The sequence below is a fragment of the Falco cherrug genome, chromosome Z (assembly GCF_023634085.1).
Source record: "Falco cherrug isolate bFalChe1 chromosome Z, bFalChe1.pri, whole genome shotgun sequence".
NCBI lineage: Eukaryota > Metazoa > Chordata > Aves > Falconiformes > Falconidae > Falco > Falco cherrug.
Window position 1 is genome coordinate 73,733,346 of NC_073720.1, and position 27,505 is coordinate 73,760,850.

Below are 27,505 nucleotides of genomic sequence, written 5' to 3' on the forward strand. Positions count from 1 at the left end.
ACAGAGCCAGGAGCGGGACCAGCGCACACCCCCCCGCCAAACAACGGGCTAAATTAACACTGATTAATGTAGCACGTGTCAGGACCAGCCCTTGCTCCGTCCCTGGGAGCAGCAGCTCCGGCTCCCGCGGCGGGGGAGCGGAAAAGCCGCTCCTCGCTTTTGGGGTTTCTTCCCGCCTACCCCCACCCCCGCCACCCCCCCGGAGCCCGGCACCGCGCCGCTTCGGCTCGGCGCCTTTCCAGCGACCGCCCCCCCCCCCCGCTGCCGGGCTGGCCCCCGCCGGCCGTGCGGGACCCATCGGGGCGGGACGGGGCGGCGGGGGGCGGGGAGGGATCGGGGCGGGGGGGCCGTTACCGAAAGGCGAGGGGCCGGGGGGGAGGGGGCTGCCGAGAGGGGGGCGTGCGAGGGGCAGCGCCTCAGCCGTGGGGGGATTAAAGGGCGCGGGTACCTGCGGGGGCCGGCAGGCGGGCGGGCAGGCAGGCCGGCCGCCCCTCCGAGCAGAGAGGAGGTGGGGCGTCAGGGGGCGACCAGCCGCTCTCTTCCCGCGGCTTGCCGGCGTCTCTCCGCGCCCGCCGCCCCGCGATGTGGCCCCTGGTGGCTCTTTGCTGCTGGGGGGGGCTGTCGCTGTCGTTGTCGCTGTCGCCGTCGGCGCCGCAGGGGCGGGCGGGCGGCCCGCCGGGCGCCCTCTCCCGCGCCCCCACCTTCGCCTCGCCCGCCCTGGCGGCCCCGCCGCTGCCCGACACGACGGAGAGCAAAGTGGAGAAGCTGGGCCGCGCCTTCAAGCGCCAGGTGCGGCGGCTGCGGGCGCGCAGCGGGCGGCTGGAGCTGGTCTTCCTGGTGGACGAGTCGTCGAGCGTGGGGCCGGCCAACTTCCTCAGCGAGCTGCGCTTCGTCAAGAAGCTGCTCTCCGACTTCCCCGTGGTGCCCGCGGCCACGCGCGTCGCCATCGTCACCTTCTCCTCGCGCAGCAACGTGGTGCCACGCGTGGACTACATCTCGCGGCGGCGGCCGCAGCAGCACAAGTGCGCCCTGCTGGGGCGCGAGATCCCCGCCATCGCCTACCGCGGCGGCGGCACCTACACCAAGGGCGCCTTCCAGCAGGCGGCGGTGAGCCCGGCGCGGCGGGCGGGAGGACGGGGGGGGGGGCGCCGCGCTGTGCGGAGGGCTGGGGTGCGTAGCCGCGGGGTGCGGTGAGGAGCGCCGTGCGCCTGTGGCTGTGAGGGAAGGGGAGCGGTGCCGGGTGCGGTGAAAAGCGCCGTGTGTGTGTGTGTGTGGCCGTGAGGTGCGGGGTGCGGTGAAGAGCGTCGTGTGGCCCCTGAGGTGTGCGGTGCCCCGTGTGCCGGCTGTGGTGCAGGCCGTGGGGAGGCCAGGTGTGTGGGGAGGGCCATGCGGTGGCAAGCTCTCAGCGGCCAGGCCTGGTGGCTCCGTGCGCAACATGGCAGGGTGGCTCCGCGTGCCGTGCGGACAGTGTTCACTGTCAAGGGGTGTAGGGCTGTGTGGTGGGATTGAGACGGCATGGCATGGGATGTGGGATAGCCCAGTCAGAGCAGCTAGTCACCATCTTCCTGTGCTGTCTGCGCCAGCGGCTCCCATGTTTTCCACTGCCCTTAAAACAAATGTGTGAAATTCACTCTTTGAAGGGGCATGGAGCCTATGTCCTGATTTCAGAAGTGATATTTTTGAGTCAAGTTTGGCATCTGAAATGCCTGCCTTGTTTCTTGTCAGCAGGACTTGGGTGCCCGCTAGCTGTCAGCAGTCAGAGATATCTACATACTGTCGCCAGGTGACTCTTTTAATTGCTGATGACAAAGCATGCACAGCTATTGGGCACCTATACCAATAAATAGAAGCATGTCCAGGAATGTTTCCTAACACTGGAACACAGTCATCTGCTGTGTTGTTGCACTGTTCCAAGGCACAAATTTGATCTGGGCAGCTCCTGGGCACGTGTTAATACTTGAGCATGCCATCCCAGTAGATGGCTTATGGACAGCCAGTCTGCTCTGGAACGTTTTTTACAAGGCTAGACAGACAGCTCCTTGCCATTTGGCCACTGTGTGTGGGAGCATTCCCAAAGCAAATACAATCTTCTGTTACTTTTATGTGTAATTTCTAGTCATGTGCTATAGCTGAGCATTGGGTGTACTTCTCTTGAAACATCTTACGCACTCTCATTTGGAGCTGATGAGTGAGACAGCAAGAGGTGTGTCAGTGCTGGGCATATGAAGCTGGCAAAGATTGCTCTCGTCTTTATATTTGGCAGAAAGCAAGACCATCGTCTAATGTGCTCAGAGTTGCACATGGAAAACCTGCTTTAGGAAAACACATCCCTGTATTGGATCTTCCACTGTGAAGTCGGGTTTTAATATAGATCCATCCCAGGGGTGCTGTGTGAAAGTTATTGATACAAGTTTAAAATAACAATTTCAAATAAAACATAAACTTAAGAAATACTGTTTGTTTTCTTGATATGGAGTCTTGACTAATCACATCTCTCAAATTGAATAAACAAAAATTCACTTCAGAAACATACAATTTACTTTCACAAGCCCAGCTAAACCTTGCGGCTACCACTGCATCACTGTCATTTTACACTGTGGTCTCATAAGAATGCAGGAAGAAAAATATTCTCATGGTGGCAGGGCAAATTGCAATAGATGACAAGGTTAAATTTCAGGCTGCTTGGTGGCTCTTGGTTAAAGATACTCTGCTGTGGTTTTGTTCGGTATGTCTTCTTCATGTGAGACAAATTACAGCTTCAGGGAATACCCTTCTTTTTTAGAGACTCTTCAGAAAATGACTTATAAGTAGTTATACTACTACTGGAATAAATCTAGAGAAGTATTTAACAGAATTGTCTCCTCTGGACTCTTAGGCTGCTGTCCTCTGTTTTTAACTGACTTTTACTGAAACTGCAATTATTTCTTCTTTCCTTTTTCTAAAACATCTTTTCTTTCTTCTTACGCTTTAATGTGGGGTTTCTTCTGCTTCTAACCAGAATTCTCTGCTTCTTTTCCAAAACCAAAAGTGTCTACAAAGCATGACAAACTCCCAGGAATAGTATCAGTTATGTGTTGTAGTAACAAAGTGAAGGAAAGTGTGTTGTTAGAATAATCCCAGCACTTAAGCTGTCTTGCAGCACTCTTCATGGGTAGGTCTCACAGTGATTAATTCAAGTCTGTGACAGTTCTACAGAAGCTATGGAGGCAGAGAGATAAGTGAATTCTGCAAGGTCATCAGGCCAGTCAGTGGCTGACCTGGAAATGTCAGTGAACAGGAGCAGGATTTAGTTAGCAGTTACTGTTTTACAACCTGTGGCAGTAAAAACATCCTCCTAAAAGAAGAGCTACTCAGTTTGTCAGGCTGTTGCACATCCATGCAATGCCCATCTTTTTTGAAAAAACAAGTTAGTTCTCCTTGGCACTGCAGTTTTGCATTGTTTCCAAAGGTGCTTTGCAGAGTGGTTTACTGTGGAGTTTCTGTGTTTTGTCAAAGCTGTCCATGCTTACCTTTGCCCCAAGGAGCACACTTTGACATTCCTGCCCAGCAGCTTAAAGATAAATTATATGAGGTACACAGAAATATAGAGGATGCATGACAAGAGACAGTGGCAAGAGACAGCGCCCTGATGAGGAAGGCTGAACTGCTATCAGTGTTCAGTTTTGTGACTCTGTTTTGGTATTTCATGCCACAGTTGAGTGAGGAAGTGCTGATGTTCAGCAGTCTTTCTTTTAAACACTCTTAGATTTGTAAACAGCCTAAAAAGGGGGAAGAAACTAAGCTCATTTATTCAAGACTCTTCGGCTTCAATTTTTCACAGAATGAGTTAGTGGGACAGCACAAACTATATGTATTTTATGTTGAACAGATTGCTTATTGCATTATGGAAAGCTGCAGAGCTGTTGTGACAGCAAGCGAGAACTGAAGCAGAACTGAAGAAAGTACAGAGAGGTTTGAGCAAGCATTGCTGCTGATGATCAAGGAACTCATCTAAAGCCCACATTGCTCGGTAGTGTGAAGTGCTGAATTTTGCAGCTGTAGGCACCTGGATTGGATCTTCTGATCCTGAGAGAGAACCATAGCACCCCATTGCACCTTGTGAGAGGGATGTGCATTCATTGCCAGATCCATAATAAAATAGAAATGAGGGATTGTCATACAGCAGTGGAAATTTAATGGTGTGTTCTTGTCTTGGCACCCAAGAGTCATAGTTATACATGTGCCAGCACTGATGTGCCATCTTTGTTGATGGACAATTTAAACATCCTGAAACTGCAGTGATGGTTGTGGGGTAAAAAAGATGAAAATATAAATTATTTGGACTACTTTGTGTGGCAGCCTCTTGACAAAATAATAATGGCTGCTTCTAAGAAGACTGGGTGGTTTCTGTCTTCCAGTGGGAAGACTTTTCTCAAATGGGAAGTGTTTCTCTTCAAAACTGAACTTGGAAGTCGCAGGTGTGCACTACTCTTGAGCTGAAGTCAGAGGTAGCACGCAGGCAGCCTTAAACAGACAAGTCAGTAGTTCTAAATGACTTGGCAAAGCAGTAGCTGAAGGAGGCTTTGGGAGTTGCTCTGTGTTATTGTAATAATTGTTGTATTAAAAAGCCGGTCTTTTTGTTTTTGTAATTCATCTTCACTCCATTGAACTAAGTGATGTATTTAAGTGGAAAGTCTGTCTGTCCCAGCATCTATAGTGCTATGTACACCTATAATGTACATAGAATCAGGTGATGCGTTTTCTGAATATCTGGTCTTTAAAATCTGGCTTTTGTATCTAATCTGATCTTGAGGGACCATGATGAATGGCCAACCAACATGTTAGATTCAGCGTTCTGTTGTCGTCCATTTAACAAACATGAAAAAACTGGCTCTCAAAAGAAGCTAAGCACATACCAATTTAGTATAAACAGTTCTAATGCTTTTATTTAATGCTTCTTTAAATAAGTAATTATGCTTTTGTTTCTTCTGTATGTCAAAAGCACAGAAGTGCAAGATGCATCATTGTTACTCACTAGAATAACCAGCTTTAATGTCAATGCATTTTCAGATTCAGAATCTCATTTTGAAATAAAAACAAAAGAATAGTTGAAACAAAATTGAAAATCTTTTCTTACCATCTAAGAGGTCTAATTATTTTTATTTGAAAATGTAGTACCCTCTTACTGAGAAGATGGGCATTTAGCATCGTGTATGTTGTCTGTTTATCAAGAATGTGTTTATGGAGTTTTATTCCTATGATCTCTGCAAAATCAGCAGCTAATAATAAGAAAGCAGCAGATTCTAGCCTATCTCCACCATTGTGCTCTAAATATCTGATGATGGCTTAGGTCAGTCAGAGCTAACTGGTTAGTAGAAGTGAGCCTAGGTTCTGATATGGCCTTGGAGTTTGTATTAAAGATTACGGTGAAAAAAAATGAAGCCAACCTGATTTGCCTCTGTGGTCACCTTTGAAATTGCAGAGCTGGTAGCTAACGATTACTGAGCAAATTGAGAGTGGAGTTCCTGTCAACCACCATTAGTGTCAGCTCTGAATCACCACTTTTGATCAGCGTAGTGTTTGTGAAAAGTTTGTCCTGCATGCCGCAGTCCTGCATAGGATTTGCTCACAAGATTAATACAGGAGGGTCAGAGGCAAGGTACACATCTGCACATTGTTCATTGTCTTTAAACCTAGCCTGAAATAGGGCTTAAGAAGTTACTAAGTAGTTCATTTTTCTGCAGCTTTTTGGCTGGGACAGACAAAAAGTGGTCTGTTTAGCATCATATATGGGGCTAAGCAGGGTTAAGATTTTCTTTGGTTGAAAAATCTGGAAATTGATCTGTTTGTGCTCCCAAAATTGTGTTCTGCATTTTGGTCTAAGCAGAAGTGTGTGGTTTGGCAGTCTGGTATTTAGCAGATTAGCTATTTACTATCTTCCCTTCAAATGAAGTGTAATTTGTGTTTAAAATGCTAAAATACTTGCCTTACAAGAAGCACTGTAGGATATAGTCCTGCATAGCCTTTTGCCTCATTAATTCAGCAAGGCAAACTGTGCTCATCAGTGTGAGGTACAGAAGAGAGACAGCCTGGCTTTGGGAGACTAAAGTGCCTCATCCTGGGAGTCTGTATCCCAGTGGAGACCACTGGTGGGGTCATCCCCATGTGCAGTGCCTCTACATGGCAGTTCTGCATTAGGTGTGCTGAAGTCCTTTATTCTGGTGTCCCGCTCTCCTTGAGTACGTAGGAAGCTGTGCATGCATAGATACACCTCCTGACTCTGTCAGGGGTCCTCAAACTACGGCCCACAGGTCGGATACGGCCCCCCAGGGTCCTCAATCCGGCCCCCGGTATTTACAGAACCCCCCGCCCCTCCCCCCGCCCCCGCTGGGGGCTGGGGGGGAAACCAAGCAGCCGCAGATGGCTGCCTGCCACTGCATCCGCGCCGGCCCCTGGTTAAACAGTTTAAGGACCCCTGCTCTAGACCCTGAATTAAACACCTGCTTCCTCTCCCTTACTGATGTTCTTTCTCCAGTATCCCTAGAACCAATACACTTGGTAGTTCTGATTTTAAAAGGGCAAAAATACCTAGTGAGTATTTGGTTCTTCATTTGTTTTTAAAGAATTGTTTTCCATGTCTTGAAAAAGTCACTTGTCAGTACTCTTCAACAATTTGTGCTGCGTGCCCTCCCAAACCATAGTTTTTCTACCTTTGAATATATTCCAACAATATGTTCATGCTCACACTAGGGATAAGTACCAGCAATGCAAAATGTTGTATAAAAAGAATTATCGGATGGAATGGTTTACAATATTTTCATGAAGAGTTTATGGATTACTAAAACTTGGCTCGAAGGCATTCGGATTACTGTCTATGCTTGTGCTTTTGCACAATTACTGGCCAAGCAGTTTGCTCATACCACTTGAGAGCAGCAAATGAGCCCACAAAAGAACTTGAAGTTATGGTTCTTTTTTCGTTCTTCAGGTTTTGATGTGCTCATTTTGGCATATAGTTTATTGCTTGTTGCACTACTGTGAGTTTGATCAGCAGTATTCAAAGATGTTTGGTTTTAGGCAGCAGAAGGTAGAATTTTGAAGACATGCTAGATTTAATGCATTTCCATGAAAATCTTGGAAGTTCCATGGAAAGTGCATCAGGTCCTATTAGTTTCCAGTTGACTGACTGTGCTTTCTGAATGTCCTTCATGAAGTTTTAAGGCTGAAATGATCTTTATGAGTATACTGTTTGATCCTGTGCATAACTGCATAGAGTGCTTTATGACTTCCACCTGTAAAGAGTACCTGTTGGTGATGCTGTGTAAGACTAGTTAAATGGTACAGTGATGAGCTGATGTTTTCTGACTTTCCCATTCGCTTTGAACAGGGGATGCCATATGTGCACTGGGAGCTGTTCAGGAGACTATTACAGTGTTTAGGTGACATCCCAAGGGACTGTGCAAATGGCCAGTACATTTTAGTAATGGTGTAGGTTGTACTAAAGTTTTGGAAGTCAATCATCTGAAGTCTTGTTTTCCGTTTCTATAAAAGACCATTTCATTTTGATCCATTCCACCAGTGTTAATGTATTCTAGCCTTGCTGATGTTCTGAAGTCGTTGTTACACATAAAAAGGAAAAGAACTATAACTTTCTGGAAAAAGGGGGTAGTTGTAGGAGAATATGCTCCTTTCAGCACAAAGAGAATGTTCTGAAGAGCATTCTGTGTGTCCCATTGCTGAGTTGGGCACTACCAGTAAGGAAAGTCATATTACTGGGTAGTTGTTCTGTGTCCTGCCATTGTGTACCTGTCTCAGCCTGTTTCCCTGGACTACAGGGAAAACATGAAAAAAAAAATCATCTTTCTGTAGACATAGTCCATGAAGTTGATGGGGACTAGTTAAATACATGCACTGCATAGTGTATGGCAACCTTCCTGACCCGTCTGCTGTCAAACATCCATGCACGAGCTAAGGAGGTTTGGGGATAGAAAGAGAGGTGTTCTACCATCCACGGTGTTGCCTATCTGCCAAGACAGGCCTCCCTTAGCTGGCACAGTCTTTATTTACAGCATAGTACCACGAAGGCTTTAGCCATTTCCCTGTGTATCATACAGAGGCAGAGGAAAGGTGAGAAACATGAGACATTGCTGCAGGAATTAACACAAATCTTACCGATACAATAGCAGAACTAACAGTGCACTGAATGAAACCTTTCATCACTATCCTATCTGGATGATGTTTCCATAAATATTTCAGGAATAGAGATTACTTTTCCTGAGAAAACCAATTTTTTTGTCCTCTTGTCTCAGAGCCTTTGCTGGAGGGGTCTGACAGTTAGTCCTTTAGAGTTAGCACCTTCGCAGAGAAATAAGTCTTAGCACGTGCTTTGCTCCAGAGATACAAAGACAAACCAGAAAAGCCACCTGGCTTTGTTCCAAGAGTAGGAAATAGAGTCCAGGCATTAAAATTCTGAATAAGGTAGGACTAAAGAAGTTGTTTTATTTTTAGACCATTTCCTGGACTTAAGAGAGGCCTTACCAGCAAAATACACCATATTTAGCAGTATTTCCTGACATGAACCTCAGCATTAATACTCTGTATGTAATAGGTTTTGCACATTCTGTGACACATTTTTAACATTTTTCCTCCAGTTCCACTTGTTACTGGAATTTGAAAGTTAGATTTTGCAGGCGAGACAAAATGTTTGTGGTATTCAGAATTTTCTGACTGTCCTAGGTGCAGAAGTTAAAAGCATTATTGCTTGCCTTTAGCAACAGGTACACTCTTTGGGTGACCAGGACCCTGTTCAAATGTTTGAGCTACTTACTTCTCCATGAGGTTAACACAATTCAAAATGGAAGCTCCTGTTAAAATTGTGATGTTCCCTCTGAGTCTCTCTGGTAACCTCACCCAGTAAGAAGAACCTCCTTGAATCTGACAGGCAGTCTGAAAAAGCTTTAGCATTCAGAGCTGTGGCGCTCTGCTGAGTGTGTGCAGCATAACTAGTGAAGCAGGGAGTCCAGCTGTCTGTCCTATTTCTCTCCCAAATGCTCCCCCAAAGCCATTTGATGTGGGACAGTTGTAATCAGCACTAACTATAAGATTGTGTTGCTCAATTCTAACAGTTCTGGAGCAAAAGAAGATATTCAGAAAATAACTGAGCAGTGACAGCTGGCAGTAGACAGGTCAGGTCATTAATTGTGTTTGCCCTTTTGGAATTCATTATTCTGTTAAGCTTTTTTCCCTGCTTTTTTGAAGTAATGAATGTTTAAAACAAACACAAAAGAAACAGATATTTGGCAGATGCACTGGTCAATAGTGGTGCGAGTGCTTGGTCTGAAAACACATGAAGATTAATTACATATTTGGTAAAATATTTTTTAGTCCCTTTTTTATTATTAGGCAAAGACCAGGGCAGTATTGGAGGAGTAAAGTAAAGTCTTGGTTATATTAATGATGGAATTTGCTCACACACAAAGAAAACTAGGATGAAGGCAAAGGATGAACTTCGCAAAAGGATTTAGCATTGCCGTTTTGCTTTGTGAATGACATGCAGGTTCACTTCTAAAGCCATCCGTAAAAAATAAAGACATACTGTTTAAATATTCTGCTGAATATATAGATCAAATCTATGCAATGATTTTTGTAATAAAGTATGGTTTATTTTAATACACATTTAATAGTGATTATATTGTATTATATGGTTATATTAATTCTGTAATATTGTAAGATGGGAACTGTTTCTTTGATAATGAATAAGTGATCGTCTGGGAAAAAAGAGTTGCCTTGTTCTACTCAGAGCTCATCCCATGGTGTGGAAGTTTGATGTAATTCCTAAGGTGAAAACAAATTCAGTGTAAGTGGTCTACTGGTATAGCAGACCTGAATGGCTCTTTAATAGAGGGCCTTCTGGTTTGCTTCTGAGGTGCAGAGATGGTTCTTCGTGACCTATAACAAATAATACTCCCTTTGTAGCCCTTTGATAGTGTATTCCCTACAAGGTATACAAGGAGCAGTGTAGTTTTTGTGATGAATGCTTGGATAATGTTGTTTTGAAAGCTAGATTCCAAGTTAAACCTTTTAAGGCAAGCTTCTCCTGGCAAGGATCCTGGGGCTGTCTGATGTTATCTAAGGCTTAGTTTGTAAAGTGAGACAGATTAACCCGTTTCAGTTTGTTTCCCTTTAGACAGATATATGAATAGCTAATTCTGTATGGTCATAATCTTCTTTAAAAGCCAGACACTGAGTAAGATCAGGCCCAAGATCAAATGTTTACAGATTAGATGTAGAACATGTACTGGAGGCAGTAACTGAGAACCTTTGATGGCATCGTTGCTGTGGCTAGCAAATGGCTGAAGAAGTTTTTGGTCTTGGATGCTACTCCGCCCCTGATTTTGTTTTACAAACTCAATATTAAAAACACAGAAGTTAGAGGTTTACCTGGTTTTGTGACTGTACTGATAGGATTTCATTTTGGTTTACAATAGTGAATTTCTAGAGCAGGATTTTGTACAACTTTTTTGTTGCACAAGACTTCATTTTTTAATTCTAAGGACAGTTATTGGCACAGAGAAAATGGCGAGTCTGCCAGATATTTGTACACACTAAATAGAGACTGAATATAATACAGATGTTAATAACTTTTTGCTAATGTGAAAAGAATGTTTTATTTAAGATCTGGTAGGATTACCTACCAGATTACCAGTAGGATTGACTATCTATCACTCCCATGAAAGAAGTATAGACAAGAGAATAGGTTCTAAAACAGTCAAAAATGAGGTATTTCTCATGGCCTCATGCATTTTTTTGCAATCATAAGGAGCATTAATTGTTTTGTTTTTACTTATCCATTATTATTAATTTATAGTAGTGATCAAATAGGCTGTGTTCTCAAACAGGTCATTCAGCCCCTTATTTTGAGTTATGTCTGGTGCTTAGTTTCATTTGATCGTAAAATCGGAAGCAGATGTGGATGTTTATACCAAAGAAACAGGTTCTCAGAATTTTTTCAACTTCTAAGCACTGTTTAGTGGGCTTCTAAGCTTTATTTATGGAAGAACCTGACGATTTACAAAAGGACTGCAGAGTCTTGTCATGAAAAAAACTCATCTTTATGTAGACATAGTCCATGAAGTTGTTGGGGACTAGTTAAAAACATGGAACCACCTCTGTATGTGCTTGCAAGTTTAGGGGTTAAGTGAAGAGATGTTTTTAAATACATTAAATTTCTGTTGGGGAAAAAAAACGGCTTTCAAAATTACTTTCTGGAGAGGGAAGGAAAGACATGTCTTGGAATAGAGGAATGTGAGTCAGGGTTAAAGGAAACAGAAATGATGTGAAATGCCACACAAATGTTGGAGAGAAAAGGCAGAGCAATGCAGACTGTTACTTGGATTGTCTGCAGCTCTGGATGTTGGCCTGTCCCTTATGTCGCTGTGATTTCACAGAAAGAAGCAAAACACTAACTGGACCACTGGACATACACAGATGATCAGATAATTTAAAAATAGGGTTACGTCTTCACCCCCACCCCACCCCAAGCGTTGGTTTCTTTCCATTGTTCTTCTCCTCTGCTGTTATACAGCAGGGATTCTGTGTCTAGGGTTACAGCTGCAAGACATGAGGGCCAAGCTGTTCAGTGGCTTTGTTTTGTTTTGATTTCTAGGAGCAATATGTAGCAATCTTGTCTGTTCATCTGTTTCTCTACTGAGATCCACTGGTGCCTGAATATTCAAGTCTATGAGGTAGCAGGAAGACAGCTTCATGCTCTCTTACTTGTTCGCTCAATTTGTGTCTGTGTGCCGCGAAGAGGAGAGTGCCCTTTCAGATGCAGAGAACAAAAGAGCTGTTGGCTGCTTGTCGTATCTCAGGGTCATGTAGCTAAGGGATATTTGCCCCTCTAAAATGGTCTTTTCCTGATGCTTCCCACTTACTCTAACCGATGACCCACATTTTTAAAGCAAACCAGGTAAGCTGTTGTTCACAGGACCCTGCAGCCAGGGAACCTTTCTCGATCTCACAGAAAGCTGGTGAAGGGTTTGTGTACTCTGCACAGCAATTTCAGAGGGCATTGGTGGAGTCTGATTTTGTAAAGCAGAGATCCCTCCTGATTTGCTGATCAGAATTAAATAGTCTGTTCTGAGATGTGTGCTGTCCTGGATAGACTACCGGGGCTTAAGATTGTTCATTGGCCACGCAGATATGTCCCTGTATTTAGGGAAAATGTAGAGATTTGATGGCTACCTATTATGAGTATTACTTGCTGAAAAAGCAGGGCAGTGTGTAATGATGTCCACTGCCTTCATCTGCAAAGTTTGTGCATCTTTGTGCTATGCAGAGGGAAACAGTGCTGAAAGGGTATTACTGAAATTGCAAAGCTATGTCCTGCAAAATTAAGCTTTGTTCCCCCTTCTGTACATATTATGACATAATTGCAAATTGAAATCATGTTCTGCTAGACCAAGCTGCGTGCAGGTGGGATCTTCGGAGAATTGCATTGGCAATCTCTGTTATGTCTTTTAACTCTGTGCAAGTTGTGATTTCTTCCTCAGTTACACAAGTTCCACAACTTGCATGTACTTGGGGCATGTTTGTCTCCCTTTATTACAAATGTGATTTGCAGATTGAAAGTTCCTTGTGCAAAGCTCGGAGATGCTAAAGTTGTGAAAATCAAGTATGTATGGATGGAGCATAGGTTTTTCCGTGTCTTGTTTTTCGAATTAAAAGCTATTTTCACTGAAACAGCTTGAGGCAAATATCCTGAGTGTACAATTTCAGCCTGGATACTTAAGAAGTTGGATAGAAGTTTGTTGCTTACATTCTATTTTAAAATAGCACAGTTAACTCTAAATATGTTATTTATGCGTGTTAATTGTGAATACCTGCAGTGCCACTTGTCTTGGAGCATCTGTTTCAGAATGCATTTTGAAATCAAGCATTTTTATTTTTTGGCTACTGTTTGTCAGCATATTGTCTTTTGCTTTGTATTCTATCTTCCTGATTCTTTTCATTCTAGTTTACCACTTCGTTCTGGTTTTCCACTTACAACTTATGCAACATGAGGAACAATAGCTTTGGTTTGTGAAGGGTATTTGTGTCTGCAAGAGAATTCGGTTTCACTCCTTTTGGGTTTTGCATACAAGTAATAATAAAATCAAGCCCAACAGCAACACATTGCTTGGCAGTCTTTCAAACCATGGTGCCAATGGTCTGTGCTTTGGTTTGTGATGTGTGTGCTTGTTTTTGTTTAGTATCTACCTGAAATCAATGAATTGCCAAATCAAAATAAAATTGTCTTAATATCTGGCCTGGCTTACTGAGAAAGTCAAAAGAACCTGCAGAGATTTTATAGCCTGGGCTAACTTGCATGCTTTTGATTGAGCTGAAAGCCAGACAATGTAACTGTTTTAAGTCTTACTTCGAGGTTTTGTAACAAAACTACTCAACTCAGTTCATCTCCTTTTTGGAATTTGTTGAGGGTGGCTTAAATATGTTTAGTTCTCATCATACAATGATCTGATTTTTGCAGCATCATTCAGAGGTCTGTTGTACTGATTGTAGCATGGTGCAATCTATTATCGAAACAAACATGGTAGTAATTTGCCTGCTACCAAGTTGAAAATCTGCATCTAATTCTTTCTACATAAATTCACGGAGGAATGAGAAAGTACATCTTCACAATCCCCTCCTTTAGGACCATCCCTATTTACTCACGCTCGGACAGACTGTGGCCAATCATGAGAGCGCTAACTCCATAGGGTGGTTTCTAGTCCACAGCACGTTAACATCACACTTTTGCAGGTGCTTTGCCTGTTGGCTAGTTATGAACATACCCGGGGAGTAGTTAGCTCTAGTGCACTGTCGAACTGCAAGAATGAAATGGGCAGGAATCTGTGGGGGTTATCTTCACTCACGCACTACTGAGTGTTGTCACAAATGTTTTGTATGAAGTATTAGAAGGAATGACCCTTAAATCTGTAAATGGCAGCAGGATGGAAAGGACTATGGGGCACTTCTTGTGGTCAGGACAGACAAGCTACAGTGATCTTGGAAAAATGCTGTAAGGGAGAAAAGCACAATTCAACAGGGACAAATGGGGAATGGCGTGCTGGGGTTAAAATAACCATAATCCAAACGCTTTTGGGGAGGAGACTAGCAATAAATAGGAAGTGTGCCTTATAATTTAGTGGGTCAAAACATAAAGTGAATTAGAATAAGTTAGATCATATTTGTTACCTCAGACTTGCAAGAAAAACAAGAATGTTTCACCAGCAGAAAAGTGGTCACCACCGTAAGGATTTTGCTCTTAGGAGCAAGCAGTTTGTGCGCAATAAAGAAAACTAAGTGTTCTTTTAGTCACTTTTTTCTCTTTCTTCAACTGATTACCTCTGTTATCCGAAATCTGGGTTCTTCACCTGTGTGCAAGATCCAAGTCACACACAAGAATCAATACACTTGTTTGTTGCATGTCTGTGCAGAGGTGGGTGCTATGTGGTAGGTCCACAAAGCTAGCACACCTCTTAACATACAGTAGAACATTTAATGTACTCTGAACAATTGTTTATAATTACGTTTAGTCATAGTTAATTGTCATTGTCTCTTACCGGCCTCATCTCCATTTAAAGGTACAGCATTCTTTTTTCTCACTGGCTTGTTCTGTGGGGAGGGGGCTTTGTTAGTAGGGAGCTTTCTTTGCTCTAGAGTGAATCTTTTAGTATGCTAATTATGACAGTTCACACATAGTTCCAGTAATTTTTGTTTAGTGTCATTAACCATTTGGTTCTCCTTGAGCTTGTCTTGTGCCCCACCACATATCTATGGTGTCTATTCCTTCACGCACAGCCATGTGTTGTTAACTGTTTGTATGGATTTAACTAATATCCTCTGTTTTTCAAATTATTTCTTGTTATTCACTATAGATATTTATATTTTTCCCTCTCTCTTTTTCTCTTTTTAAAGTAAATAATTCTTGTACCACCTGGTTAAACCTCCTAACTGTTGTCTCTGATCTGACAATCAATCCTTGAATGCATGGTACTATAGGAAACTAATGATTGTTGTCACATTTTGGGTTTTGTTCTCCATGCAAAAAATTACCGGTTTGAGGACTTCTTATTTTTCCAGGTTCCAGCTTCCAAGTGCAGTTGCGCTGGCAGCAAAGATTCAGTAGCTAACTGTAGGAGGCATGCTGAGGGTACGTTTAGGGAAGCAAGTCACCCTGCGCATGGTCACTCTTTTGAAGCTTGTTTAATAGGATATATACCCAAAGTTTTGGGGTTTTATTTATAATTTACTATCCTGGCAATTCGTAGGAACTTGTTTCTAACTGATTGCATGTTCTCATCTGTTTCTAAAACCTGTTCAACTTTCCTTCATAGTGAGGCTTATGACTCCTCATCGGGCACAGCTATATTTTTGCATTACCCATCAGGTATGTGAGATGCTTTTTTTTTAAAGACTAATGTTCCTGACAGAACCTCTTCCATCTCACCAGCTTTTCCTTCATACCCATACAGATGTATGTACGTGCTCTGTGGCATGTTCTCTGTCTGTGCATACACTACTACGTTTCTTGTGGTCTTACTGGGTAAAAACACTTTTTTCCATTTGCCTTACATGGGAAGAAAATGACATAGCCACAGTTTTGTTTTCCAGAGGTTCAGTATATTTCACCTTTTAGAAAGGAAATGTTAAGAGGGAAGGTGGGAAGGAACATGTGTAACTACAAAAGTTGTGGGCTTGTGGTCAGATAACCACACTGAAAGCTTTAACTGCTCATGGATTCCTCATAAAAGTTGACACTGTGTGTGAGAGCTGTTTTCAACATAGCTATTTGTGGGTTTGACTGATTCTTCACATTTCATTGATCTGTCAGTCCCTACAATTTTTCCAATAGATCTGTGGAATTTTTTGAGTAAAATAATCCTTAATAAAATACTTCTTGTTCTTAGTTGACCCTTAGAAGCCATATAGGATTTGTCCATAAATGACATACTGAAAGACATGATAATGAGAGCAGGTGTGCCACCATTTGTAGGTACATTTGTAGCGCATATTCTTGGTGAGATTTGCTAAGTTTTTCACCTACCTGAATGGTCAAGCAAGTTTGGAACTGAATGTCGTTCATGTGCTTGAATGGAAAAGCAACATGGACCAAACTGGGAGCTGATAGGTTTCCATATCACTCCCATGGCACTGAGACAGTTGGCAGCATCTGAACTTTGGTCCCACAGATCTTGCACTAGATTTTCAATGTTTGTATTACCTGTTCAAACTGCAGTCTGAATGAAGTTGCTAAAGCACTGATGAGGATCATTGCTGTCTGAGGCATGGGTGACTTTATCAGTCCGTGTGCAAGTGTCTCATTTCAGATCCTGTCATGATTTCTGTGATTGTGCAGACTGACCGTCTGAAGTGCGACTCAGTGGTTGGCCGTGTCTAACCAGAGGCTCTGCTTGCAGGTGGTTGATCTTCATTACAGTGGGTGGTCTTGCAAGGACTTAGTCTAGCTGCATAATTCAAGGAAAAGGAGCCACGTCATGGAGGAAGTAGTGTACAGATCAACGACTGCTACCCTTTGCTGAGGTGTACAATTTCATTTTCTCTTCCAGCAAATATTACGGCATGCCCGTGGAAATGCCACAAAGGTGATATTTCTCATTACTGATGGATATTCCAATGGGGGAGACCCAAGACCCATTGCAGCATCCTTGCGTGAATTTGGAGTGGAGATCTTCACCTTCGGGATATGGCAGGGGAATATCCGAGAACTGAATGACATGGCGTCCCATCCAAAAGAAGATCACTGTTACCTTCTTCACAGTTTTACTGAGTTTGAAGCTCTGGCACGCAGGGCTCTTCATGAAGGTATTAATGTACTAACCTTAGAAGTCTACAGAGAGCAGAGAGGTCTGCACAGAAACATCTCCAGTACTGGCTTCTAATTACATTTCATGTAGTGTTGATTCCTTCTTTCATATTTCTTTTATTTTTCATCTTACTTTCTAGCAGAAGTGTTCACCCTTCAGGTAAAAGGATAAACTGTTTGTTTGACTAACTTATCAACAAAATGGGAGCCAAATTCTCATCCTGATATACATTCTTTCCATTTTGTCCACAAAGAACAAGATCATGGGCTTGGCCTAGTGTAACTCTGCTTGAATGGATGAACCTTGTAGTCAGATATATGGTTGTCCAGAAGAGGTGTATAGTACATACCTTAGGACTAGCCTTAATACGTGTTGGTATTTTACACAGCAACAAAAGCCAGCCTGTTCAGAACTGATCTAGATCTTTGTATATAAGGGTAAATACAATTTATGTTTATAACATAATACCTTCAGTAAAACTGGAAAGAGCAAGGAGTGGGAAGAGTTTGGACTGTTGTTTTATCCTTTTTTAAATCTACCATATACTAAAAAAAAAAAAAAAAAAATTCTTCCTGAAAAATAGAGTAATTTTAGACTAGCAAGTGAGGACACATGACTAGACTTTCATTTGTAAGCCAGTGCATCAGACTAGCCATTAGTATTTATTTGCTATATTTAATTTTAAAAAGCTTACTTTTACATAAATGGTGTGGTTTGCTGACATTCTGTTTGTTTCCAGTAAGGTTTAATTGGTCTATGTGAATGTGCCAAAGGAAAGATATTTTTTTTTAAATATAATGAACTGGTTACACATGCCATGACCAAATGCGCTCCTGATGCCAAAGATGGCATCCACCAAAGCTGTCTCAGCAGCATCTGTTGGGAGTGAGACTGCATTCTGGCGGTGTTAGACTCAAATGAAGCTGAGTGAGAAAATCTGAGGATCTTTGCACCATGGATTTCGGTGACCTTTTTTCCAGAATAAGAACACCAGTGTGGTTTTTGTCACACTACAAGTGTGGCAAGGCTCTGCTTCATGCTGCCTTTACAACTGCTTAGAACTGTGATGTACGTTTTTTAAGAAACATTTCACTAGTCACATAGTATGAGACTGTGGGGGGAAATTTGTTTGGATTTTTTGTTAATAAATTGATACTATTTCAGATCTGCCCTCTGGCAGCTATATCCAAGAAGATATATCTCATTGTTCCTATCTCTGTGAGGCAAACGAAAACTGCTGCGACATCATGGCAAGCTGTAAATGTGGCACTCACACTGGCCAGTTTGAGTGCATCTGTGAAAAAGGATACTATGGGAAAGGACTACAGCATGAATGTACAGGTGAGTCGCACATCTCAGTGCTCTGCTTTCTCTTGGTGTCCTGAATACGCGGTTGATCTATCTGAGAGTGAAAAGTTCTGTTTGGGTTTATGGCTATGAACCTGGATCATAATGCATTTGAAGCTGTTGAAAACTCTCTAGCTGAAGACATAGAATAGCTCTAGCAGTCAAACTCACGTCATACCTTGTCTCCAAGGTATGGCCCAAACTGATGCACAGAAAAGAAGTAAGAATAGGGCAAATGTTCTGACACAGTAAAACTTCCCTAAAACACAGCTCACAAGTAATTTGTGATTAGAGTTTACCAAGTATGAGGTAATGACTTCTGTTTTTAGTAAATTTTCCTTCATTGGTTTTGTTGATCGCTAGTTGAACTTCCATAAACTTTCTTGTTTGGAGAGGGGCTGTGTTACACAGGTCTCTGCAGGATAAATCCTTGGTGAACCTTACAGTCAATTAAATGTTCTTTAATTCTCTTTTGTTGACTTTCTGTTGCTAAAGAGAAAGAACACATTTGGATCACTAAACAGAAACTTGTCACATTTTGCTAAGATTGTTGTTGTTGTTACTGCTTTTTGGACGTTTTTTTACTAGTGTGCTTTCAAAATCTACAGTTGAAATAACAACAATATACAGTTCTTTATTGTCAGAGAAGGTATGCAGGTTTTATCCAACTCCATTGATTTTTCTAGGACAAAAGTTTCAAAATTGCTAGAGCATATCTGAACTCTGTTACATTTGCTTTGTAAGCTGGACAAAAGGAGTATTTATAATCAAGTATTTATCAACTAAAAACAAAATACAGTATTTATATTAATCTTGTTTGTATTTGCATGTTATCACTTACATTATGCATATCACAGTTCTCATGGGATGTTTCCCCATGAGATGTGAACCCAGTGTGCTGGATATATGGATTATGGTTGTACAGCTGTTTATGAGGACCATGCTGCTTTTTTAAATGTGATTTTCATTACATGTAGGGAGTCTCTTGATGTAACTTGTAAAGAGTTGATAGTTCTGTTCAGAGAATAGACACAGGCAGGTTTATGGCTAAGAAGCTGAAGAATTCCTCCAGGGGAAGGTGTGATGGAGATTGTGATGGCTGTATTCCTGCACAAGGAGGATTATAAGGATACACTGAGGGATCCAGACTTTACATAAGCACATGACAGGGTAAAGGTGTTGTCTGTCACCAGGGCAAGAAAGGTCTGAGATACCCCAGTGTTTGTGTTGGGAAGTTGACCATTATACTCCCTACCAATTCACAACTTGTAATTCACGTTGTGCCCTTGGAGTATCTTTCTATTGTTCTGTATTAAGAGAAGTAGGTAAGCAGGAATTCGTTGGGTTTTGAGTGCAACATGAGTAAAGGAAAGGAGAGTCAATCTCAGCACTGACACATTGGATCAGATTTCTGTTCTATGTAAGTGGGTGCAGCTTCCTTGTGTGCTTAATTAAGTCTAAATGAAGATAGACTGTTCCATTTTGCTTATTTTCAGTTGTAATTGTTTCAGACAAAATAAAATTTTCATCATAACTTTTTCTTTTGTATTTCAAGTAATTTCCTCCACCTTGAGTCCTCTAGTAGCCTATTGAACAAAATAAATGCAGCACTTCTGCCTTTGTCAGTAGTTTGTATCATTAAATATTGTTCCGAGCTATTCCTAAAGATAGTGGGCCTATCATTTTAGAGTTACCCTTTCTACATGAAAGGATGTTTTGATGGGGTGAGCATACCTTTTCAGTGCCATCAAAAATGATAAAAGTCTGATTTCTTTAAGTGGGTACTCTGCAGCTGCAGAGGAAAGTTTCATTTTGACAGGTGCTTCTAAACTAATTTTGTAAAAGGGGTTGGTACTAGATACACAGCAAATAAGCTGATGATTGCAGCAATCTGTTGTATATTTGAAGATAATTGAAGATGCATACATATATTTTAGGGAAAATACAACCTGAATAACTCCAGCCCATTCTTTAAAATGTGTCTGCTTTGCTCAGCTGTTGTATTCTCCTTTAAGACAGGCAGAAACAAAAGGTGTTCCTTAAACGATAAACAGCATATTTTGAATTATTTTATTCTGAAAAGCATTCCAACCTTTTTTTTAAACATTTCTCAGCTGAGCATATCTGTGGATTTGTAAAGCATGAGGAATCTTAAGAATGCATCTTAACTTATCTTCACTATATAATGTGCAGGATGACTTTTGGCAAGTTAACAGTGACAGGACTTACATTTTAATTGGACTGCTTTTAGCTTTTGATTGATTAAACTGTGGTTTACTATGTTTACCTAATATAGTACGGCTTTTTTTAAGGAGTTTTCATTAGGACAGGAGAATGTTCTTCTGCAGTGTATCTGTTGTTTTTGCTATTTTAGTTATTTTCTGTATGCTCTTGTGTATACCACCTTACTGTTTGTGGTTTTGGATGTGAGGCATCAGGGTAACTATGTAAAAATCTTAAACAGTTTTTTAGTTTCCTGATTACTTGAAAACATTGTCTAGAAAGCCTCCATAAAATAAACAGGAGTCACATACTTTGTTTAGTGATCCAAAAAGCAGAAATGGTCTTCAGTGTCCCCCTCCTGTTTTTTCTAATATTGTTGATGATGTGCCACAGAAAGAAGAACAGACTGACTGTTCTCTACTTTAAAAAAGCAAACCATACAAAAACTTCTTGGCCCATGCTAGGAGCCTCATGCAGCAAGAAACAGCTGTGACAATGTGACAAAGGAAGGGAGGAAGAGGAAGAACAGAGGCAGTGTCAAAACTGGTCCCAAGTACTGTAGAGTACATGAACACCTCCTCTTCAAAACCACTTTTTTTGACTCCTTCCTTTCCTTGATTACAAATGTTGACTGTCAAATTAGAGACAACCAAGTAAAAATAAGTCTGTGATTTCCACTAAGACTTTGTATTCCATTCCACCAATAAAAAGGTGGGCTGCTCAAATCAACTGCTTGTTCCATGGTAAAGTAAAACAAATGTCCAGATCTCCGTTTATATCTTCTTCCCTGTCTTAGGAAGTTAAGGAATATGTCTTTAACACAGCCCTTTCACAATTTTTTTTCAGCAAGATTCCAGAGAAAGTTCTTTTTTAAGTGGGCTCTTGGCTTTTGGATGGCCTTTTAGATTCATGATGATGCAACTAAAGGATGCACATTGTGTTTCTCATCAGTTACATCCTGAGCAGAACAACAGTTACTGGGGAGTTCAGAAAACTGTTGTCTTACAACCACTTCTTCTACAGTTAACAACTTTACAATCACTTTCTTTTATCTAACATGTGGACCCCATTTTTTGAAGATGATGTGCAGTTGGTGGGGCAGAACTAATACATTAAATGCTTGTAGTCTATTTTAGTTATTCCTTCTATTATTTATTTTTGTTCCTCTACCTGGGCATAATTACTCAAGTGTAGAATTTCACCATATATTTGAGTATTCAATAGGTTGCCTAAGCTTTGATTTAGGAGCATGCAGCATACCAGTTATCATCTGCACAGCCACTAGGGCAACAGTTTTGTCTACAAAACAGCACACAAAGAACCTTTCCAATGAAAATTGAAATAACATGAAAACTTTTATGAATTTTAATTCAGAACACATTCACTGAAAAGACTTTAAACTCTGAGGAAATTTAGATCCAGCAAGGCAGGGGAGATTTGCATTTTGTGGTTTGTTGGATTTTGGACCCAATTTTCAGCTGAGCATTTTATTCCATGAAATTTTCAGGATTGTTCCTATGGAGAATGCAAAACAAAACCTGATGTTCATGAGTTGGATAGCTTTCTAGTTAGAAAAAGAGTATATAGTTTTTTATTTAAGATACTGCTGCAAGTTCTTTTCTTAGTCAGACAGGAAGCACTTCAATTCTAGGGGTGATTCTAGTGGCCTAATTAAAGAAAGCTAAACATCTGTTCTGCCATGCTGTATCCTTCCTCCCTTTTCATAGGAGGTTCTACCCCCTCTGAGTCTGGGTCACCCTTTCTCAACACTCTGTTTCAGGAGGTGTTTCTTTAGCTACCCTATAGGAATTACTAGCTTAATGAAGCTTTGCTAACCATCCTGAACTTGTCATAGTATATGTGGAAATTCTTCATAAGTTTACAAGATCTCTCCAAGCCCCAAGGCATCCAGGATTAAGAACACATACCATAACATACACTATGCTCTTCAGCAGGTGCCTGTCATGGATCTGAAGGAGAACCACCAGGAACACTCTGAGATTCCACTAGTAGTTGATAGACAGGGAGGGGAAAAAAGAGCAAGAAAGGGAGTGTGAAAAAGATGGTGTATAAAGTTTCTCCAGCTATGGTAAAATCTTAGGCTAAATTTGCCTGTTGAATGTGAAGGTTTGAATTGGTTCACAGAACCGCACATTTTCAAGCAGTAGAACTTAGTCTTGCTGTCTCACAAGGCAGTGCCATTTCATGTTTTCTTCTATTGAATCTGCATCTTAAAACAGGACAGGAGTTTGTTTTAGTTTGTCTTCTCTCATTTGTTTTTAATTTCTAAATTTTAAAAAATACTTTTCAGTTTTTGCCTAGCTCTCACAAAAAGAAGGCTTCTCCTGAGACACACAGCCATTAAAAACTGGCTAAATCAAAGGAGCATCTCCTTGAGGAAAATGTCAAATGGTTGCTAATGTGTTTTGTGCCACATCAACCTGCAGATCTTGATAACCAAAAGAAGAAAGTAAATAAGATTTTTAAGCAATTAAAATAACTTTGATTACAGCTGGACAAGGAAGCTGGGATGTACACACGTAAGGAAGCATTAATGCCTATAAAACCTGAGCAGTTTGGAGAGACTTGGTGTTGGACTCACCTACTGTAGAGACAGAAAAGCTTGACTGGAGAGTCTTTGCTCTGTATACAACACCTGGCAGTCCATAATTCTCCCCTTTTGCTTAACAGCTCTCTAATAATGAATGCTTTCTGTAACCCGTTTGGAGGATGGGATACCTTTGTATATGTTACTCTTTTATTTTTAATTAATTTTAAAAGTGCTTCTCCCAAGTGGAGCCTTCCTCTGTTACAGCCTCTCTTCAGTGGCTTTTTGTTTGTGATAATACGCACAGGTTCTATTGTGAATATATTGTGTTAATCATGACTGGCTGTCATGTAAGAAGAAGAGAAAACAAGAAAGCAGGGATCAAAACCAGAAGGAAGGATGCAAAATACCCATGACTAAGCAACAGTGAATGGATGTTTAATTAATACTGGCAAAAACATTCCTTACTGGCATTCTGTATAATTTTTCTTTTTCTTATAAATCTTGTTTGACTCATTATGGGTAGCAATTTGAGCATAACATCGTGATGGTTAAATACAGAAGAAATATAAATAAGTGTGTTTTTCTAGTGAGGTTATCATAACATCAAGAGGGGTAAGTACAGGAGAAATGTAAACTGATCTGGTTTTCCACTGAGGATACTGGAAGACAAGTAGATGAGGAAGGTAGATATAGGAGGCAAATGCTATAGAAAAAGCTGTGGAGATTTATTAGGTTAATTATCCTTAAAAAAAACTTTTTAAGACTCCAAAAAATTATGCAAGAATATTCATAATTGTTGTTTGCACAAAGACTAAAGGAAATGGCTTTTACAGCTATTTTGTGTGGAAAATAAGTAAGTCTGGAAGCATGCAGACATACTCCTCCAGACATTTTTACATTGAAATCTGCTTTCTCAAAGATTTCTTCCTTGAAGCCCAGTATTTCCTGTTTTGCTTTTGAACATCCAGGTAGAGATTCTCCTACTTGTTGCTATAGGAAGCAAAGAAAAGGCTGAGTGAAAAATGGATTTGGGTGCTGCAAGATTTTTCAAAGAGGAGCACACAAAGAGGAGAGAAATTCTTTGTTTTGGTAATTTAAAAGTATGATGTCCATAAATTCTTCATGTCAGGAGGGGTTTTTTGGTAGGAATGACTGACTCTGAGGTTTACGTTAGCTTGCCTGATACTACGGTAGTTTTGTTTGCATTTTAAGTGGCTTCTGGCACCAAAGTATTTTGTTTCCCACCTGTACAACCTGCTTGATGAAGATGGGACATTTCTGGCAGTGGAAGCTTCTTTTGTTCCTTGAAGCCTTATGACTTTATACCCACAGAGTGATACTGAAAAGGTTCCTGAGACACAGTGTGTATGAAGCGATAGATTTTGTCAGGTACTGAAGTGTTTCTTACTGCACTGTGAAAACCTCAATGATCTGCTTTCCCCATGTGAAGCCTGTGAAGTGAAACAGTAGCAAAATATTTTTTCAAGAATATGTTTTATAAATATAAGTAGGAAAAAACCTGATGAGGTTGGGATTTTATTTATCTTTCTTTAGGGATCTAAGTATTCACAACTCAGGTGGAGCAAATCATGAGACTTGCTTGGGGTTTTTCCTTCATTTTGGTGGAGTATTGTTGTTTTGTTTAAGATTGTGAAGCTCATCATTTCCAAAATGGAATTTTAATCCAGATACAGTCCATCAGAAAAACTCTTTAATAATCTCTAGAGTGAGGCAGGGAGCTTTCCAAACCATCACAGAAATGTTGAAGTTTTAAAATCTAACCAATGGCATTGCTTGCAAAATTGTAGAAAAAGAGCTTTTCTTCATCAGTTTGGTACAAGTTTTTTCACCTTAACAAATGACATGTCCAGCTACTGGTGTTTTTTAACCGTATCCATGTTTTTGATAAGCCTGTTGAAGTAAATGAGTGCTTCCTCTTATAATACTGTTAATGAGTTTTGGATCAAGTCCTTGGAAAGGAGTGACTCATTTTTCTGTCTTCTTCAGGCTTGATGTGTCAACTTATACATATCTTCTGTTGCAAAAATAAATATTTTAAGTAACATGATAAGTAATATGGATAATTATTATTTCACTGATATATGATTTTTCTAACTCTGCATGATATAGCTTGTTTCCTTTGCATTTAAAACTGAACTGTCATGAAGAAAGAAAACCCTGAAAACCTGTGTATACAGGCACCGTTTCTGAGGAAATCCTTTCAAAACAAAGTTATAGGTTAGAGATTAAAACCCAGATTCAATTTTGACATGTGCAGACCAGAAAAGGAGAGGTGTAATTTTACATCTGTATACAGTATTGAAAAACATCTTGTCCTTTGCAACTAGATGTCATCTGAGGCTTTAGAAAATAAGTCTCTGTGCTTTCTTTTGTATTCAGTACAGAGCTATTTCTGAAATAAATTTGATGAAAAGTTGGAAAGTGATGCACAAGTTACCCTTTTTTCCTTATCTTGGAAGTGACTTGTCCTGGTCACCTCAGGATGAAAATAATGCTTCTGGCAAGTATATATATATACTTTATATATATATATATACTTTATATATATATATATATAAAAAAAAATATATATATAAATACATATATAAAGTATCTGGCAAGTTCATAGGTGCAATTCAAGGAGAAAAATCAACCATGTGGAGGGCTTGAGAGGAGCAGAAACTGTGCTCTGAATAGAAATAGACATGACATAGGAATAGTCTCTAGCTTTGTGTGCCTTAGGCACAGACTTAGGCTTCCCCTTGAGCGCCTAAGCTTTCCTTTGGCCACAGTGCAGCCATTGCAGGTGGCCATCACAATGAAAAAGGCTCCAAGTGTAAATACAGCACCAGCTAGGTTTAGCCGTTAGTTAAATGACTGTAAAACCTCTACCGTTAAGCCTGGCTTTGCCTTGAGTCTCTAGACAGGATAAAAAGCAGGCTGTCTTACCTTACCTTGAGATTTTACATGGTTTGAAAACATCTTTCCTTTTCCAGCTGTGCAATCCTTTAATAAGCCTTTGTCTGGTCTTGCAGATTTGGAAATCATTTTCAAGATTAGGACTTGCATCATACCAGGCACTTACTGAAATAATTGTATGTCCATGGAATCCCTTAATTAAAAGGTTTTTACTGCAACATTCTTTGGTCACCCCTATGGATTACATGGTGTCATCTTGCCTTCAATACCTTTTCAGGAACACATAGCCAGGATGTTTTCACAGGCACACATGCACACATATTATTCCTGAACTTGTGCCAGTTTTGCAAATTAAAAGCAGACATTTTAGCATTCTGTGAACTTTTAAGTAGCTTTTGTCCTGGAAAAGGAAAACCAAAAGTACTTGAAAGAGTGCATCACGGATAAAATAAGATGGCAGTATACAGCAAAGGGTGTTAATTACTGAAATGAGGAGAGAGGTTAAGAGACTTAGAGCTTGTTTTAATTAACTGTTTGGTTCCTAGTGGCTCTTCAAGGCTCCAGAGCATCACCTTTAAGTACTTAAGTCATTCCCAGGATGTAATTTGCACTACAATTAACTCTAAAGGTTTAATAACCTTAGTGCCTGTGCCTCTGAGGTTGTGAATAGGTATCAGGATTCCTAGCTTCTTTAAGTTGCTCACAAAGTCTTGTCAAAGCTGATCCATTTAACCAGAATGGAGCACAGCACTCTTAAGGTGACAGACTCGTGCAGTCACTGTGTCCCTGCATTTGGAGTTTGATGGATTGCACATGGTGTGTTTGTCATTTGGTCAAACAAATTTGAGTCTTAGCTCCCAGGATCAGTTTCCAATTGAATGTGGAATGTAGGATTTTTTTTAATTTTATTTTATTTTAAAATCTTTGCCTTGATGTGTGCTGTGATAGTTACTCAACCCAGGCCAGTGATTATTGCAGAGTGTGTTCTCTGTAAGAATGAGTACTATTCCTTTCAGCATTATAAGTAAAATTGTCTATTTCTCTTCCAATAGGAAGCAAATACTTTGTATGAAATGCAGCTTGCATAATTTAGCAAATGTTCAGAAATGGTCATTTGTTAATTGCCGTGGGTTTGCTGAGGGGGAGAAGAAAAATGTAGAAGCAAAGGTGCTTCTACACCTTCTATATGTTCTACATGTAGAACAAAGGTGCTTATCAGGTCATAACCCACAGCTAAATAAGTCTTTGGAGATTTTGACCTAAAGAAGGTCTTTCAAGGGATATTTACCCAAAAGGCAATATAGATGTTGCTTCTACTACCTTCTATTTGGCTGCCACCATTATAAAACAGTAAAGACAGTAGCAAGAAGGGGTATGATGGCTTTTCTGTTGCCTCTCCTATTCACTCCTGTCCAGCTGCCCTGTGCTCTGTATGGAAGATTGGCAGGTTCCACAGATCATTTCACAGTCAGTTCCCCGGGAAGAAGCCTTCTCTTTGTCATCTGCAGCTATGCTCCTCACTTCTCCCACTGTGCAGATTCTATGTTTCTCCATTCTCAAGGGTCCAGAAGTACTTCAGATGCTGGTACCAGTCCAGCAAAGGCAGCAGGCAGCCAGTAGA

At 40.9% G+C, this 27,505-nt stretch overlaps 1 protein-coding gene across 1 annotated transcript in view; it reads left to right on the forward strand.

Moving 5' to 3' along the window:
• Positions 1-431: 431 nt before the first annotated feature.
• SVEP1 (sushi, von Willebrand factor type A, EGF and pentraxin domain containing 1) overlaps positions 432-27,505 on the forward strand; it is a 128,839-nt gene continuing 101,765 nt past the window's right edge. The window contains exons 1-3 of the mRNA XM_055699432.1: positions 432-1,107; positions 16,587-16,842; positions 18,009-18,185. Coding sequence (XP_055555407.1) covers positions 583-1,107; positions 16,587-16,842; positions 18,009-18,185 — 958 coding nt within the window. The 5' untranslated portion in view covers positions 432-582. The remainder of the gene's footprint in view (positions 1,108-16,586; positions 16,843-18,008; positions 18,186-27,505) is intronic.